Raw genomic sequence first — 18,933 nt, forward strand, 5'->3', positions numbered from 1 at the left:
TGCTGGCGGACTAGGAGGATACTTGGGACGTGATAAAACAATTGCAGCCATTGAAGAACGTTATTACTGGCCTCAGTTGAAGAAGGGAGCAGAAAAATATGTACGACGTTGTCCAGTTTGTCAAGTTACTAAGGGACAGTCTCAGAATACAGGATTGTATACACCTTTATTTGTTCCTGATGCACCATGGCATGATATCTCTATGGACTTTGTGTTGGGATTGCCTCGAACCCAACGAGGCATGGATTCTGTTTTTGTTGTAGTTGACAGGTTTTCAAAGATAGCGCACTTTATTCCGTGCAAGAAGACTGCAGATGTGAGCAACATTGCCAATCTTTTCTTTCGGGAGATAGTTTGCCTTCATGGAGTGCCGAAGTCCATTACATCCGATTGAGATTCTAAGTTCTTATCTCACTTTTGGAGAACATTATGGCAGCGATTCAATACTTCTCTTAAGTTTAATACTGCCTATCACCCTTAAACAGATGGCCAAATTGAAGTGGTCAATCGCACCCTCGGCAATCTTCTTAGATCCATCTCTGGAGATCGACCGAAATAGTGGGATCTTGCTTTGGCACATGCTGAGTTTGCTTATAACTGTATGGAGAGTCGAACTACAGGCAAGGCACCCTTTGTGATTGTGTATGGAAGGCTTCCGAATCATTATCTTGACCTTTCTCCATTGCCTAAGTTTCTCGGACAGAGTGTTCCTACAGATCATATGGTTGAAAAGATACGGGCTATCCAACAAGAAGTAAAGGAGAAGATAGAACAGTCTAATGCTAAATATAAGAATGATGCGGATCGACACAGGAGGAAGAAGGTGTTTGAAGAAGGAGACATGGTGATGGTGTTTTTGCGAAATGAACGTTTTCCCGTGGGCACCTACAACAAGCTGAAGAATAAGAAGTATGGTCCATGTAAAATACTGAAGAAGATTAGCGACAATACTTATGTGGTTGACCTTCCTACATATTTGGGTATTTCTCCTAGTTTCAATGTTGCAGATTTGTTTGAGTATTACCCACCAGAAGAAACAACTATTCATGTAAGTGTAAGCTCGGGGTCGAGCTCTTTTCAAGCAGGGGGGACTGATGTAGAATACACAGCAGACACGTTTATGTCAAAATGGGATAGTCCCAAGCCTAAATGCGGGCCTGGTCGAAGAAAATAACTAGTTTCAAAGAAACGACCGTAACTTTTAAATTGTACGTTGGAATTGGACGAATTATATATGAAAATTGACTATCTCGACGAGACGGAGCCATCCAAACCGACCCCTTTGGGTTCGGTTTGTGTTATCCGTTTTGCCAAATTCCTTACGGTTTGAGAGATATTTGTATTTTTGTATATTTTTACTATTTTTAGTAATATTTTAAGAGTCTGTTTTATTTCGGAAACAAATCCGATTTGATCTCAGATTTGACCCTTGGACTTTCCTAGTAATAAGAAGTCTTTTTAGGAGTTTTAATATTTTAGGAATTCTTTTACTATTTTTGGAAGAGTTTGAGTCCTTGTATGAGTCTTGTTTCTTTTTTCTATTTAAGAAGAGTCTTGTAAGCCCTAGAGGCATAACTTTTGATAGTCTTGTTTCTTTTTTCTATTTAAGAAGAGTCTTGTAAGCCCTAGAGGCATAACTTTTGATTAATAAAAATTTTGTTTTCCTTTTTCTATTTAAGAAGAGTCTTGTAAGCCCTAGAGGCATAACTTTTGATTAATAAAAATTTTGTTTTCCTTAATAATTCTTCGTGGATTCGAAGCTCTTTGTGGATTCGAAGATTTTCCTTGGTGGATTCCGAGGCTAATACTTTCGCGCTGCGTCAAATACTTAATATTTCATTTGAGGCGATGGTCTCTCAGGATATTTGCGATCTCTTATTGATAAAGTGAATAGGAGATTAGAAGAATGGAAAGGTACATACTTAATAACTGAGGATGAATTACTCTTCTTAACCCTATGCTCTCAATAATTCCCACATACTTTCTTTCATTCTTTTATCTTCTTGTATGGGTAGAAAAGGAAAATGATAAGATCCAAAGGAGACTCTTACGGCAGGGGTCATCTAAAAAGGAGGAGGATACAACCCAGTGCAGTAGGGCCAGGCTTGTAAGAATAAAGAATTTGGTGGACTTGGAGAATGTAACTGTAAATATTTTAAGAATGCATTGCTTTTGACGTGATGGTGGAAGATTTTCTCAGAGCGTAATAGGTCTTGGTCTAGGCTTATTACTCAGAATTACCTCCCGAGTAGTGGTTGGTGGAGGGATAGAGAAAGGAACTCTAGAAACTCTTCAGCACTTGCAATGGAAAGGAATGTTAAGACGAAAAGATTGGTTCATGTCTATGATTTTCTTCACTGTTGGGAATGGAAATTGAATTAATTTTTGGCACGATAAATAGTGTGATAAGATGACTCTTTCTCAGAAATTTCAATTAGTACTCACCCATGCATTCAATAATTGCATCTTTCAGAAGGAGGGAGAGGTAGTTTATTAACACTTCTGCCTTAGACATATTTGATAGAGAAAAAAATAGAAATCTTGTTGACACCTTTATGGGTTTGTGGCAACAAAAGTGTTTGAAGTTAGAGAAATATACAAATTTTTAATGACCAAGGTATAAGATGTCTTTTAATTAGTTAAGAATGTTTAGAGAGTCAGAGCTCCTCTAAAAGTTATAACTTTTATATGGTTGATTAATAAAAACACTATTCTCATTGGGAACAATTAACCTTTAAGCATAAATGGCAACGGCCAAATATATGCATGCTAGGCAAAGGTGAAGAAGAAACGATAAATCATCTCCTCTTTAACTGCACATACTTTGTTAAGGGGAAAACTTTCTATTTCTTTGCAGGATTCCCACACGTATAGACTCCATCCAGTAAATTTTAGGAGAGTGGAGGAATCAGAATATTAATAAAAGAGACCATGATGGTGGGTTATTGTAGTTGCTATTATTTAGGGAACATGGGGGAGCGTAATTGTCATACCCTAGGCCCACGAGCTCATTGACGCGATGTAAGCTTTGAGACCCACTCAATGTAGCGCGTTGTTTGGCTTATATCGTTGCCAAAATTGACTAGTTGATGCTCCATTTGAACCTCATGCTTATCTATTTAAACACTAATATTTTTATGAGCAACTAGTGTGAGACTAAAAATAGGGATGTCACAATTACCCACCTTTTTAAAGGTGGAATCATCATCACGACATGATAATTGATACAGGCCAGCATCCCGGTCTGGCAACTTGGACTCTAGAGATGGTTTCTATGGGCTCAAACGGTGTAGCACTTAGCTTCACACTTTCGGCTAGCAAACTGTTTTGTTACCATTCGTAACGCCTCGCGTCTGCAAGCCTGTTGGCGCGTTGTAAGGCATAGGACCCACTAAGTGTAGCACATTGTTTAGCTCAAATTACTATAAAAATTGACTAGTCAATGTTCCACTTGGCTCTCAAGGTCCATCATTTTAACCATTTAAGCACTCAATCAATATTCGATGTGTGACTAAATCTTGGGGTGTCAGCGCAATAATAGAATATTTAATAATATTCAATGATCTTAGCCTCTCATATATCATCAACATATTGCTAACAGTAATCACTAGTCATCTTTTTTTTTTTTTTCAATAGGCGATAAGGAGGGTGCAGACTCGTTCTTTCGTACTTTGCCTTAATAGGAGTGACTATGATTCTTTTCCTACCAAGGAGCGAAGAGATGAGCATTTTAGCATCACGGAGGGGTCTTGACTTCTTCCCCCATATTGCCTTCTTTCAATAGGGTTCTCACGAGTATTATGTTTGACTCCTGTCTTTTGCCTCCTATTTGGAGTCTTTTGTGTCGGTCTCTTGTTGTTCTTGTTGTTTTTTCTTTTTGTTATTTTTTCTTTGAAATACTTTTGCATCTTTAACAACGTCTCGTTAACCTATTATTAATGGAACAATGGGAATGTGTTCACCCACCGTCTATCGTGAAAAATAAAACTAAAGCATAGGGCTACTTAGGAAAGTGGTCCAAAACTTGGAGACTAGGCAGTTCTCGGTGCCACTACCTGGGCCCTTCAAATACCTGTTGGATATTGTGGACGTTGCCTACAATAGAGCTAAATGTATTGCTTGACGTATTGCATATTGAGCAACATACTGATTTAGATCTCAAGGTCTCTAAATCAGGGAAACAGGACGGGCACGTCACAGCATATTAAATCAAGATGCCTGTAATCCTTGCTGGAGTATATGATAGCCAAATGAGACCAAATACAAGATACGTGTAATGTGATACAATGACACTATGATTTGCTAAATTTTGAAAACTGCATTTTAAATGAGAAGAATCTGAACTAGGAAAGTCGGATGGGAACAAAATCTGTACCGGTAAACGCAGATGGTCAAAAAGAGAGAGGATAAAGAGAAAAACAAAAGAAGGCAAAGCAAGCGAAGGGGAAATTAAAAAAGTATCCGTTAAAGTGAAGAATTTGTTCCTATCCATATCACCCATAATAGCATGTACCATCAAATAGTTTGGAAATCACTTATGAAAAATAAAAATAAAAATAAAAAAATATAGCGAACATTGAACAACCAGCATCAGCAAGTATAAAGCCTCTTATCATGTTTCTTGTCCGTCTTCTTTGAATTCAAGTCAATCAGCATTATCATTTGCTATATGTATTCGTCACTGTCACAGCAGTGGTATTGAGCATCCACGTTATAAATGTTGCATTAGGAGTAAGCCAATTTCTTCACAGAATGGCCACAGTTACACTAATTTCTTCACAAAACCTCAAACTGTGGAGCGCAACAGAAGCAGTGAATGTTTGAGTAGGCCACCTCATCAATGTGCTTGAAACAGAGTTGCTTAGATCCCCAGATGAACAATAACACATCATGCCCCGACACCAGTGCTTAACAATGTATTGACCTCCCCGATTATATTGACAGGCCTTCCATCAAACATGGATGAAAGTGTTGTCTCACACAGCTTCTTTAGCTCCCTTGTTCTCACAATAGCTGCTTCCTATTATATACAAGAAAACATGGGCTTCATCACTTCATTCAAGGAAAAGAGGAAAACTATTATGTAATTTACTATGCAGTTGGGTAGACTGTAGACCGTGGTGACCTGATTCTGTGGTAATAGAAGTTAACAACAGAGATGAATAAAAATATAATCTCGTTTAATTATGAGAAGTTAGAATAGAGATTATAATTATCAGGTTGCAAGTTCCCATTCTGCGATCTCCAAAAGGACCAAGACGGTATAGAAATATAACTGAAGTACTATGTTACGCCTACACAGCTTTGTCGTACAGGTACGAACACTGAATAAATATTTCAAATTTGTTAAGGATAGTATATGGGAAGACAGAAATTATATATACTTTAACATGTATTTAATATGTAGGGTTTTTGCCATGTTTAATCCGAAATGCTTTCTTAATTACGCATAAGACCCACAATCTTCATATTTCTAATTTACACCCCCCAAATTTATTAAGTTGTTTTAAATAACACCCTTTTAAGAATGAGTTTTCTCATATAAGGCCGTAATTCTTTCTTAATTTTATACGAGGCCTCAATTTTCATATTCCCAAACAACACCCCCAACTTTATTAGTCCCAAAAGTTTAACCATATCTTACAATTATAGATGAAATCCAACCATGAGGTGTTAACCACGTTATTAAATAATAATGAGAATAATAGATTCAGGATGTAAATTAGAAAATTGAAGATTTAGAGGATCTAATGTAGAAGTAAAAAAGAATATAGGATCTAATATTACAATTACTCACATTGACAAACCCCCTATTACATAATATATGAGAATAATGGGTATCCTTGTCATATGAAGGATTCTCTCGTATGCGATGTGGCTAAATCTCAACCAAGTGTGAATGATTTTCTAATTTATGATCATAGATAAACTAATTAAATCTCATGTAACCCAACTACAGAAATAGTATCCACTTGTGTTATGAACCCAAAATATCAAAAGTTTAGGTTGGACTTCGCTAGGTGTGTCGGATACAGTGCTAATGACATATAATGTGGCATCTGACTCATGTTGGCAACCAATATGAGAGCCATAAAGGAGCGTCAATGCTTTATAATTGAACTTCCTTTGAGGAGATCATGCAGTTTATAGAACGATTAAGAAGAAGCGTCTAAGCTGATTGTAGCTTGAATAAGATGCAAAAAGTCTGACACTTGTATACTTGCTACTAGATTGATACACTGCTACTAGACCAGCACGCTGCTAAGAGAAAAATGGTTAAACAAGCCGCTTTAAGCAAAGCATGGTTAAAAACAAAACTTCTAGTTACATTATACCACCGATAGAAAACATGTGTCAAGTTTTCCTGGCATCCTCTGAATTTGAAGAGTGAGCTTGAATCCGATTTCTGTCATTCTGAAGGATTCATTTTAAGGTATATACTATAACTATAAGTAGAAAAGTTGTCAAATCAAAACCACTTCCAGGTATTTTTCTGAATTTGAAGACACGGCTGGAATCCAATTTTTTTCATTTTCAAAGAAACATTTTAAGGTAGACTATAAAGTAGAAAACTTATTCAACCATAGCTAGTCTATCATATGCTCCTGAGGAAACCTGATCCGGATCCGTGCTAATTCCTCTCCAATAAACAGAAGTTCAAATTCTAGGACCAGAAAAGAAACAGTACTGTAATAATGGATTATATGTGAGGCTAACATCCTAACAGATAAGAAGACAGATTGGGCAGCAAAAAATGATGCCACATACTAGTTTGCATTAGCATGGCAGAATGTGGCATGTAACATGTAAAAATATTATTGATACTCTACTCCAAAGACAAATATATCACTTTCAACTGTCATCCAGGTATGCCTGCATAGATGATTTTAAGAAGTTGAAGGTGGGCTTTATATGACTACACTGGGCTTCCATATTAGCAGCATGTCGAGCATCTTTAAATTCTATAATTAACTAGGGAATGATGTTGCAAGGAGTATCAAATATGACCATTTGCATCTAAATATGCTACATGTAGCATTATTATCTTCTCAATGATTTGCACCTAAAACACACATCTGCCTGCATTGATGACTTTAAGAAGTTGAAGTGAGCTTTATTTGATTATGCTAGATTCAATATTAACATGTCAAGAATTTTTAGGTTTTTATAACTGACTAGAGAATGATGTTGCAAGAAGTATCAAATATAATCACTTGTTCTAAATACTACAAGTAGCACCACTGTCTCCTCAATTAAGCACCTAAAGCACACACCAGAGGACCTGCCTTTTAAACAGAGTAACAACCACCAAAGAAGAAGAGGAAGAGGAAGGTATGCACTTACTTGCTTAGGCCAGGATGATGATAGTGTATTTTGCAGCTCCATTCGTCTAAGAGACAACTCATTCAGACTTTCTCTTAATTTCACCTCATGTTTCTTCTTTTCTTCCAACATTGACACCAATCTGTCAAGAAATCTAAAATTCCCAAAGAGAACGCTGTATCAGATACTAAAAACTAAAAATATGTTAAAGAACTTTTAATACTATAAGGAAGAATTTCAAGAAATTAATTTGTATTCTCTATGGTAAAGTCATTTGATTTCAAATTAATAACAATCTTTCAAGCGATTAATTAAAGAAAATTTTAACCGTGAAAAAATGAATTCCTTTTGTCCACGCCCATATAGGGGTGCATTCGGTCCGGATACGGTTCGGATATGACACTTGCCATATCCATATTCGCTTTCTAAAAACGGATACGGATAATGCATCCGTTTAAAAAAGTCAAGACTATATTCGCGCTAAACGAAAACGGATACAGTTCGGGTAGTTCGGATATTAGAGAATTGGATACAGTTATGATACAGTTATGATCACGGATACAAATCGGATATTTAGGAAACATATATGACTCAAACATATATCGGATATGACAAAAAATGTATAATCACATAGAATGAGATAGTACATGCAGAGATGGAATCACTTATCTAATCTAAACATTGAACAAGTGTCTACTATACTACAACAGTCTCATTTAGCTTATAGCACTACGATTTTAGTGACACGGTGGATGGTAGTCGGAAAAACGCAAACTATGTTAATTAATATGCGAATCAGATATATAGCAGGTCCGTTGTAGCCTAGCGGTTAGGCTAATTGCCTTATAACTAAGTGCCCAAGGTTCAAATCCTAGTAAATGCATTATATTGTGATTCATATTTTTTTAAAGTGAACATCCAGATATTCGAACCATTACTAGTTGAACCTGATTACCGTACCCGGAATCGTATCCGAGTAAAAAGGGAAAATCATATCCGAAACTGAAACCTTATCCAGTTGGTTTCAGATTTTGGCTACTGTATCTGTATCGTTATCGGATACAGTTGCGGTCGGTTCGGACATATCGAAACCGTTAAACACCCCTACGCCCGTGTCATTATGTGTTTGCGTGTGTATGCTTGCGTGCATGAGGTGAGTGTGGCTTGATATGTGCATGCGCACAAACCCATGATTCACAAAGAGAGGCTCACCTTTTAGAGTTGAGGATCATTATCAAGTCCCGTGTCTTCCGGTTTGTAAGCAAGGAAATAGCTGAAGAGACCTCCAATAGCATTACCTGGACCGCATCAGAAGCATACTGTTGCAAGACAAGAGGAGCTACTGCCTGAACTTGATGCTGCAAGGAGGAAGTCTCTTCACTATTCATTTCTATCAACCGCTGGTTTAAAAATGCTTTTATCTGAGAGAAAAGCACTTAATGATTTAGGAAATGTCTCAAATATCTGAAGGAAAATAGTACATAAACCTCATCTAGATCAAAGCTTTGAAAAGGAAAGAAACCAAATATTTATGGCGTGCATACAAGTAACAATGTAGTGAATTATCTATCTGTTAACCAAAACTGTATACTCTTTGGGTTTATCAGCAACCAAGAAGCCTATATAAAAGACCAACTTTCTAAACAGAAAGCCAAACATGAAACCTATGGTTTAAACAAATACCGAAACTTTTAACAACAAAAATAATTTGCGCATTGTCTAACAGCTTGAGAGAAGATATGAGGAAAGAAAATTTGAGGGATTATTTCGACACTAACAAACACTAAAACAATGTTGATGAGGACATCGCATAGCCTCCACTTCGCACATACTTTCGCCGCCGTCGCCGTGTTGCTTTAGCTTATATTTGGTTTTGATTTTGAGAAGGCTTGGAGTCTAGCTAGTGTTACTTTTATTCTCTTTATTGTATTCGCTCTTTTTTAGTCCCACATCGGATATGGGAGTGAACTTGTAGTTGTTGAAGGCTTATTTAAAGAGGTCAATTTTATGAAATAAGGCAATGAATATTTGAAGAAATTTTTGTTTTATTTGTGAAACTTTGGGTTATTGATTTGATCTCTAAGATTGAGTCAATGGTGGTGAAGCTAAGGCCCGAGTTGCGATTCGTGGTCATATCTTATTAATTTTTCAAACCCTAGCTTTCCCCAAATCTTTGTTCTTCCCCAAATTTCCCAAATCCATAACATAAAACCCTAAAATTCCCATCGTCCCGCATCAAATGTATTTGACCAGAAGAAATTTTCTTGAAAGAAAAATACGCTCAGATATAATAGACTTACACTAAGGCAGGCCACTTGCAGGAGGCATTGGAGCAGTTCATAGACTCAGGCTTAACACCATGAACGTAGCAGCAGAAGAGAGAGTCCTTTGGTTAGCACTAGGGTTAGGGGAAGAGGAGAGAAACCAATGGCAGTTTGGGCAAGGGTTAGGCTTAGGGGAAGAGGGAACAGATAGATAAAGGGGGTCTTTAATATGCAATTTGGATAACATGAGGGTTTTTTCTTTTTTTTCTTTCAAAAACATTTTATTAAAAAAGATAAAAGAGAGGTAAATTGGGTTTAGTACAGCAATGTGAAAGGCATCATGTCACATTATATAGGAGATTGGTTAAGGGGTTTAGTACCTTCAGGGCTCCAAATAAGAATTGTCTCAAGAAAGGGAAGTTCATGTGGAGTAAATTGGCTGCTAGAACATTTGAGGAGCTCATCATTAAATTGATTACTACACAAATACTCTTCTTGTTGATTCAAGAGGAACATTAAGTCACTTTCTTTAGTGAAAGGTTGATGAGACTAAACAAAATTACTCAAACTATCACTGGGAGTGTAATACGAAGGTGTAGAGCTTAAGAAATTTGTGTCACTACCGACCACCAAAAGAGTTTATGTTGGGTTTCGACGTTCAACCCTACAGTATTTAAACTCAGATAAAATGGAGCATTGATGCACTTTACTAGACTGAGTTCATCAAGAAGTACACATTTGTTCGTTATAGGTAGAAAGATGATCGCGTTATAAATGATGAGGGTGCAAGTGCAATTCGAGCATATTATCAAGGATTATCCTACTTGTAAAGAGATTATTGAAATTTCCAGCGTTAAGATCCAACCATACATATAGAAGGTTTCACCATAGTTAATGAGGATTCTTATAAGCACAGTCCCCTATGCATTCTCAACACATTTTTTGATCAGTTGATGAGGGAAAAGCACATGAAAAACCCGAAGAACAGTTTTGCTGAGATGACTATAATCACAGTGAGATTTTCACAGTAAATGTCAAGATGTTGCATGTGATGGTTCCCACTGTCATACCAGCCAGATGCCTAGGGGTAGGAATTAACATAGCAAATTATATACAGTATCGTATATCCTTTCGCACAATGAGTGAGATATTAGCATGTAGTTCATGCTATAATTATCACACTTTCATGAAGCATGACTCTATTTTGTTACAATGAATTGATTCTTGAGATTGCACATTTTATCCCTTTCAAGAAGATTGTTGATGTCACACATATTATTCTTTCAGAAGGTTGTCCTCTTACACGGCTTCGTAAGAAAATTCTCTGATAGGGTCCCTAGGAACATGATGGTTCACAAGTTATTTTTAAAAAACGCTTTGCAGAAAACTTAACACGTCCCTACAGTTTTGAACTACATATTGCCCCCAAATGGATGTTGGACTGAGGTAGTGAATAAGACTCTAGGGGATTGGTGTGTTGTCTAGTTAGGAAAAAAGTGTCAAACTGGAATTTTCTTTTACCTATCAGCTGAGTTTACATACAATAATTCAGTCAATAGCTCCACTTAGTTGATTTCATTTGAGGAGAACATATAGATTTTCCTCCAATGCCAATAGATTCAAAACCTAGTGCATAAGCTAAATTATTCGCCCAGCATACGCATGATTTATATTCTGAAACTCGTAACCAATTTGCAGTAAGTAATTATCATTATAAAACTATTGTGGCTTAACATACATGACCCCAGAGTTCAGATATTTATCATACATTGGCACAGACCAGCGAACTCCGACTGTCAATTAGTTGCCTGATGAAGGGATCATGAAATTTGATCTAGAAATGTTGGATAGCTTTCTTTTTTGTCATTCACTATTGATGAAGATTTTCAAGCCAGGAAGAGCCAACAGGAACCAAGTGACTAGGAACGAATAAAATATAAATAAGTCAAGTTTGATTGGTTTCACTGTGCTAGACAGAAAACAAAGAAGGGAGAAGATGGGGATGATGAACAATGTAGTTGTATAGTGTTTTGGGGAAGATCTGATGTTTTTGTTCACACTTCTGATTGAATAGAGGTGTTCACATGAGGCAATACTTTGGCTATTGAAGAAAGGGAACCTGATGAGGTTGTAATGATGTCATCGGTCATTAAAGGAATTGTAGGATGCTGTGTGCTTTGGTTTGGCTTCAGAACAACGTCTTTTTTTTTTGGAGAGGAATTACAATAAAATAAGAAATGAATCAAGAGTACATAATCTAAACTAATAGGATGACAAGATTGAACTAAGTAAAGAACAAAGATCACTTTAGGCCAGTTTCACGCACAAAACATCTGACCTATGAAAACAATTGTTTCACTCATTGGTAAGTCACATGCGCAATATAGAAAATCACATGCTAAAGATCAACTTATTGATAACTTCTGTGTCTCTAAATAGAAAGAAAACATACAACACTTTATATAGGGTTTATAATCCTATCTCTATTAAAATTCAAAAAAAAAAAAAAAAAAAAAAAAACTTGTAATCCTATTCTGATTTAAACTTTAATTAACTCTATCCTAGAACTAAAATTCCAATCAAACACTAGTTTAAATTTTTAGATCAAGATGACCTTATCTCCTAACAATTTTATTTATCAAAATTAGTCTTTCCACTGGATCATTGACTCATTGACCAAATCTTCATTTGGTCTTCAAATTGTCCTACGTCACTCAGGCTTCAAGACCTACTCACAAAGTATATATAGAAAGAAAGCTTGACTGAGTTTAGTTGAGTCATCTTTGATCTAGTCCATTAGTTACGTTAGTTGGATTAAAGTCTATGTAATTGGATCTTTCGTTCTCATATATAGTAGGATTAGTTACTTGATTTAAAATTTGCATTTGAGTCTTCCAGTTTGAGTTTATGTTAACACTTCATGGATTCCAAGTTACATTAGGATTCTATCGAGTCTATAAATATTCGTGTACTTCAATACTTGAAAAACAAAATAGAATTGATTGATTGCTGAAATTTTAGATTGAGTTTGCATGTGATTTGCACTCTTGCGACACCGAACTGTAACTCTAAGCCTAGCTGCCTCTTCAACATCTTCTTCATTCCTCTCTACTCTCTGTTTAGTTGCAAGCCCCTGAGCCTTGTCCATCTCAACGACTCACACAATTTTAAAACAAAAAACTACTATGTTCCCTTCTCTAATACCATCAAAGAAAGTAATCACTAACCCATCCTATGTAAGTCTACTGCCAAACTCCATCCTAAACATCACAATCACACACAAGTCTCTTTTCTGTTTGCCAACACCCTCCTATAGTTCTCTCTTTCATCACTAATAGCCAACTACAACATTCAATTTCTTTCAATCTCTCTCAACTAAATCAGCTTGATCCAGTCAAAACCAGCCGTCTTTTCTCTATCATAAACTCACCACAATACCCCTCTTCCAATCATCAGTTGCCACATTTGTTTTAAATAGCCCCGATACATGTGATAATATCAGCCAATACCCTTTTATAAGGTTTGCCGCAAAATGATTTGTTCTTAATATCCTTTACCACTTTTTGGCAATTTTTCGGAGATATATCCCCAACATGGATGATATATCAACCGATATGTTGGCCTGTAAGTCCTTTTATATGGCTTGTCATAAAATAATATAATTCAGTAAAATTTCTTTAATGTTTTTAGCAAAAACTCTAGCCCTATAAAGTTTTTAGTAGATTCTAGGAGACTCTTTTCCCTAAGTTTCTACAATTATTCTAAACATATACTATTTACATTTTTTATATTCTTAGATTTTATTAACTATGTTTGAATTATATTTTTGGGCATTATGTTATATATGCACGTTATCCAATATGACACTCCAATATTTACTATGTATCCCCGAAATTTCCTCGATATGGATTTTAGTTGTCCGATATTTCCCCGACATTCGTTCAACCCGAACAACCACACAATAGTTAACTGAAATACTCCAAACAACAAACCAGGCCAGAAACGGACCCTTTGACATCCCCAAATACTTTCAAACATCCTTCAAGTTTTTAACATTAATTCAATATTCTAACAACAAGGTCCATCCCTGAAATAGATTTCCTAGTTGAATGTTGACATGCTTCCAATTAGAAAGTGAATTTCAAGTAAATACAATGAATTCATCAATCTAGCACACCTAAGGATTGGAAAATGGCACATGCCTAGCCAGCAGCTATGACTATCATCATTTATTTGGTTTCTTTATGGAATCCTGTGGGAGCTAAGTATATATGCATAGTTCTACGCATTATTATTTTCTTTCTCATATTTGTATGTTATTCTTGCATTTTTCTCGCATCTTAACATCAAGGATCACATCTTGTTTTGCTGATTATTATAGGAAATTTAAGATTATTCATTTAGTTTAGGGATATTAGGAACTTTTTCGAGTTAATTCAGAAATTTGCAATATCAATTGCTTGGTTACCTTACCATCCTTATAGATCACATTGTCCCTTTCCTGTATCCTACAGAATCTTATTTAATTAGATTCGTACAAGAAGTAGCACTATTCGACTAGGATTGATTAACCAACTAATAATTCTTATGGATTAAGATTGATGAGTTATTTTCAAGAGGTCAGGCTAAGTCTAGTCTAGCTAACCAACTATGAAACGATATGCAGAAACTAAGTACGTTTATTTTGGATTGTTAGGAATTCTCAATATTCTTTTTCTTAAAATAATGTAACGTGTATTTGGAGCATATTAGCATGGGTTTTTTGAATGTATGTAAACTCCTACTTATAGACTCTTAGGTCGGATATGGTCTAGAGTAAGCTTTTATGTTGGAATTTCTCTAACTGAATCTTGCGAGTGCTTTACCTGGTTTGGGTCTTATTTGATTTCGATACTAATATCGCCAGTGTGGGGACTGTATTGTTATTACTTCATGGGCCGGAGTAGAGCTTATGTTGTTATTATGATGATTGTTCGAGGGGGTTATCATTTATTTGTTTCTGCTACTTCACCTATGTCAAATAATAGATTTGTCAACAATTAGGATAGTCATGTCCATGTGTATCTACCCCGTGGCGATTATTGGGAGGCATATTCTATTGACAGGCTGACTAAGTTTTAACCCAAGCACCAATTACATGCTTAGGTTGGACCTTAACAGTTTCATTCTACGTTTCATAAACTTGAATGATTGCTCCCCTTCAAAATAAAAAATCACCTATGTTACTATCCACTTGTTTGTTCATCTTATGCCATTTCAATCAACATTAGAACTTAGACTTCCCACTATATTTAAAATATATATGATTTACCCAGTCCTATGGATATAACTAAAGATCAAGATTAGGATATCAGGATCCACAAGCTGCAAATCCCATCTATAAATCAAATCTGAAGCCACGTTAAGTTGAGTTGACATGTCAGGCTAGGATGTGGATGCAAATAATATACAATATGTTATAAAGACCATAACACTATAAAAGAGCAGTATATGTTAACTATGTTAAAATTATGGTTAATCAGATACCAATAATATTTGCTATACCATCAAACCTTTTAACATAGATGTAAGGGCATAAATTTCCAATAATAATATATTATAGGCCCCTAGTACTTATTGAAATAATTTAAGTAATGAGACTTCTATTCAGAATGGCAAACTGAAAAGGAATGACGACTGAATGCCCGAAAACAAATAAGAGAAGCTACTAAGCTAATCACAAGTACCTCAAGTAAATCATCTAGAATTTTATTCCTGTATTCTGTCTCTAATAATTGACTTCTTTCCTGATCAAAACTTTGGGGCTGTGCTGATTCAGCAGTTCTTTGCAAATGAGTTTCCAAGACAGAACCTGGTATTGGAGCTTCTACTGCATCTACTTGAGGATTTTCAATACTAATATCCCAACATATTTCTGAGTCTGAAGCTCCAGAGACTTGTCCTTCCTCCACTTTATTCAAGGATGAGTTATCAGATAGCACACCATGACCATTGTCAGAATCCCGCAAGTCAATTTTGGAGTCGATCATTTCATAAGTACCAAACACATCACCTGGTTCTTCTGGCTGTTCAACACTGCCAATATCCCAGTCGATTTGTGTATCATCTACAGAAATATTCCAGTCAATACCATCAGTGGGGACATTAGTATCAACAATTTGTTCTCCCATAGGATATGATGGATCCACATTTGACAGCTCTTCTACAGAATTCTGAACTTCTTGAGAAACTGAGACATTAACAGAAGGAGGATTTTCATGAAGCTGCCTCAAATTTGGTAGAACAGCTCCTGGCGCTTTCTGCAGGCATCACATTATGAAGTATAAATAGTAGCTTCAACCACCCAATATATGTTGATACAGATAAACTAGAAATTTATTGTTGTCCTATTCTGGAAGGACATTAAAACATTCCTCATATTAGGCATACCTCTTTTTCGGTATGAGCATCTATGACAAAATTTGTATAGTATTCCATCGCTCTTAACACAGAATCATTACTCAGAACTTGCAAAATTCTGCTGAATGTGGAAGGGAGAGATTTTGCTGTCTCCAGAAGTTCCAACCTCACATCTTTTCCCTACGAAACAGAGGAGCAAGTTAGCAGCCTAACATGAGATAGATTTATGCAACAATCACAAGGAAGTAAACACAAGATAACCCAATTATCGAAGATAATTTATTTCTAAAGTTAAGAGGTAAACCTGCAATCCAAGTTCCTGACAGGCTTCATAATATCTAGCTGCCGACAATGAAGCATTTCTTTTAATATCAGCCTCTTTGCGTTCTAACTCCGCCAACTGTTGCTGGACTTTCTGTACCTGCTTTTTCTGATAGGGACTTCACCCAGATTGACAATCAGTAAAATTAGTTGTAATACATGGATCAATATGTTAACTTATGTGAGAAAATCTTACAAAACAAGTTTCATACATTTCATAGTTCACATTTTGGACCAATATCTGAGCAGCCTCTCCAAGGAAGATATGGTCCTTCTCAAAAGATCGCACAATTGATTCCCATTCTCCCTGTAGATAGACATCTCATGCATGTCAAACCAATAAAAATAACTGGTGATAAGACAAAAAGAGGGGTTTAAGAAATCTTACAGCAGAACCTGTTAAGCGTCCAAAAATATTACGACTTTCAGTGTTTGAATTCAAGAGGATATTATATATTTGTTTGGCTTCTATGTACCCAATGGCTGAGAGAAAAAAAAAGCAGAACATTAGGGAGGGAGAAGGAATAGGAATGAGGGACTTGGTGAAGAGAAAAGAGGACGACGACCTGAGATTATGGAAGGAAAAACAAAAATGTTTGAAAAAGCTTTATTGAAACTCGTTTCAAACCTCGCTTCACAACTTTTTGAAGTCTAGACGCTTTGAAACTCAAGAGTGAAGCTCTTTATCACTTGGAGCTTATGCCTCATCGGCCAGCGCTCAAATCATTAATTGAAGCGCGCGCTTCACGCTTCATAAAGCGCTTTTCTTTTGAAGCACACGCTTTAGACAACATGGGAGGATATAAGAGAATTTTTTACTAACATTAAAATGCCCTATGTATTTTCAATATGACCATGTATGTGTGTGTGTATATATATATATATATATATAATATATGGAAAAGTGAATCTAATGTGACACCCTAGGCTCCCACCTAAGGACGCGGCCTAGAATCACATCATTTCCTAATTTTTTTTTGCGATCCGCTCCGTTGAACTTGATCTACACATTGTTAAACCCAAACACACCAATTTTAGGGTGAACCCGTTGTGTTTTGACCATTCGTTGAGCCGTGTAAAAAGTTCTATTCATTCGAAACCGTTAAAATTACAGCGAGTGGATAAAGGGGTTATTTACAAATATATATATAATGCATGTAGCTTAGTTTATTATGATTCGTTTTTATACTTCACATATTTAATTCTTATTTATTAATCAGGACATGAATGTATATACTTGTAAATTATAATATCATTATATTATAGGCAAAATGGCACTTAAATACCTTATAGTTTCACACTATTAGCACTTATATATCCTCAATTATATTTCGTAGCGTTATTATACCCCGAATTGGTCAAAATTGGCATATTAATACCCTATGTTTTGTAAACGTGACAATTTTTATTCATAAGTTCACATATAACATTTATATGTTATTCTTATAATTTTTTTCTATTAAGTTTGTCGAATTCATTGTTAAATCTTTTAAATTTCTATTTTTTGAAATAGAATTATGAGCATTTAAATTAGAATTTGGGTAGGTTTAGTAGTAATTTAATAAATATTGATGGTTAGAAAGCTCCAAAATTAACATATGAATGTTATATGGGAACTTTCCGATGAAAATTTTCACGTTTGTAAAATATAAGGTATTAAATTGTCAAATTTGACCAATTAAGGGTATATAATCTAATACTATTATAAAAGAGTGTAGATATGTTAAAACATTTCTTCCAAAAATGCCCTCCAAACCATATACATGCATCCATAAAACACATACTTGCATAAACACATACATATACATGCATACATTCTTAATAATAGCATAACTCTCATATTAATTGTCTACTAATATTAGCTTCTATTTTTTGTAACCCCTCCACTAATCTAATATTAATGTTATCATAAAAAAAATTTAAGATTGTAAGTTGTATTTGACATAATAGCTGAGAATTGAATGCACACAAATATGACAAACTAATAATATACGTTTCAATTTACAAACAAAATATCAACTTAAAATACTTACATGCATACATTCTTAATAATGGCATAACTCTCCTATTAATTATCCACTAATATTAACTTTTATTTTTTGTAACCCCTCCACTTAAAACGCACATATGACAAACTAATAATATACGTTTCAATTTACAAACAAAGTGTCAACTTAAAATACCATTAGTGCATGCATTCATGCATACTTGAAATGAGAATTACATTTTCAATTGTATTGTATTTAAGTGGCAATTACATTTGTATATTACGGAATTCAAAGAGCCTGCTTTTTTTATTTATCATAATAGCCCTTACTTACAACCTATATAAATTCACTCATTTGATGATTTAGATTTACACTCACATCTTACAACCCTAATAGCATCCTATACTCACCCCATGGCTTTACTATGATATTATTTGAAATTTGGATGATACAAGCTCGCCAGTTAAAACATTATCCCTTTAGAAGAGATAACGACAAAGGGGGTGCAGACGATTGAAGTTGTGCTGAGGAAGTACTGAGCTTTACTCGGATTATGGATATGAATATGAATTCGAATACAGAAAAACTTATGTCAACTTAAGTGGACGTCCACTAAGTTGACATAACTTAAGTGCTGA

The 18,933-nt window shown here is 35.4% G+C and overlaps 1 protein-coding gene across 1 annotated transcript in view; it reads right to left on the minus strand.

Annotated features, from left to right (window-relative positions):
• Positions 1 to 4,464: 4,464 nt before the first annotated feature.
• Positions 4,465 to 18,933, minus strand: part of LOC109827376 (CDK5RAP3-like protein) — a 16,377-nt gene continuing 1,908 nt past the window's right edge. Inside the window, exons 3-10 of the mRNA XM_020394380.1 lie at positions 16,696 to 16,790; positions 16,520 to 16,614; positions 16,291 to 16,426; positions 16,017 to 16,166; positions 15,314 to 15,886; positions 8,536 to 8,744; positions 7,345 to 7,477; positions 4,465 to 5,020 (exon numbers count right to left, since the gene is read on the minus strand). Of these exons, the coding sequence (XP_020249969.1) occupies positions 4,889 to 5,020; positions 7,345 to 7,477; positions 8,536 to 8,744; positions 15,314 to 15,886; positions 16,017 to 16,166; positions 16,291 to 16,426; positions 16,520 to 16,614; positions 16,696 to 16,790 (1,523 nt within the window). The 3' untranslated portion in view covers positions 4,465 to 4,888. The remainder of the gene's footprint in view (positions 5,021 to 7,344; positions 7,478 to 8,535; positions 8,745 to 15,313; positions 15,887 to 16,016; positions 16,167 to 16,290; positions 16,427 to 16,519; positions 16,615 to 16,695; positions 16,791 to 18,933) is intronic.

Source organism: Asparagus officinalis, unplaced genomic scaffold (assembly GCF_001876935.1).
Source record: "Asparagus officinalis unplaced genomic scaffold, Aspof.V1 AsparagusV1_Un169, whole genome shotgun sequence".
In the NCBI taxonomy this organism is placed as follows: domain Eukaryota; kingdom Viridiplantae; phylum Streptophyta; class Magnoliopsida; order Asparagales; family Asparagaceae; genus Asparagus; species Asparagus officinalis.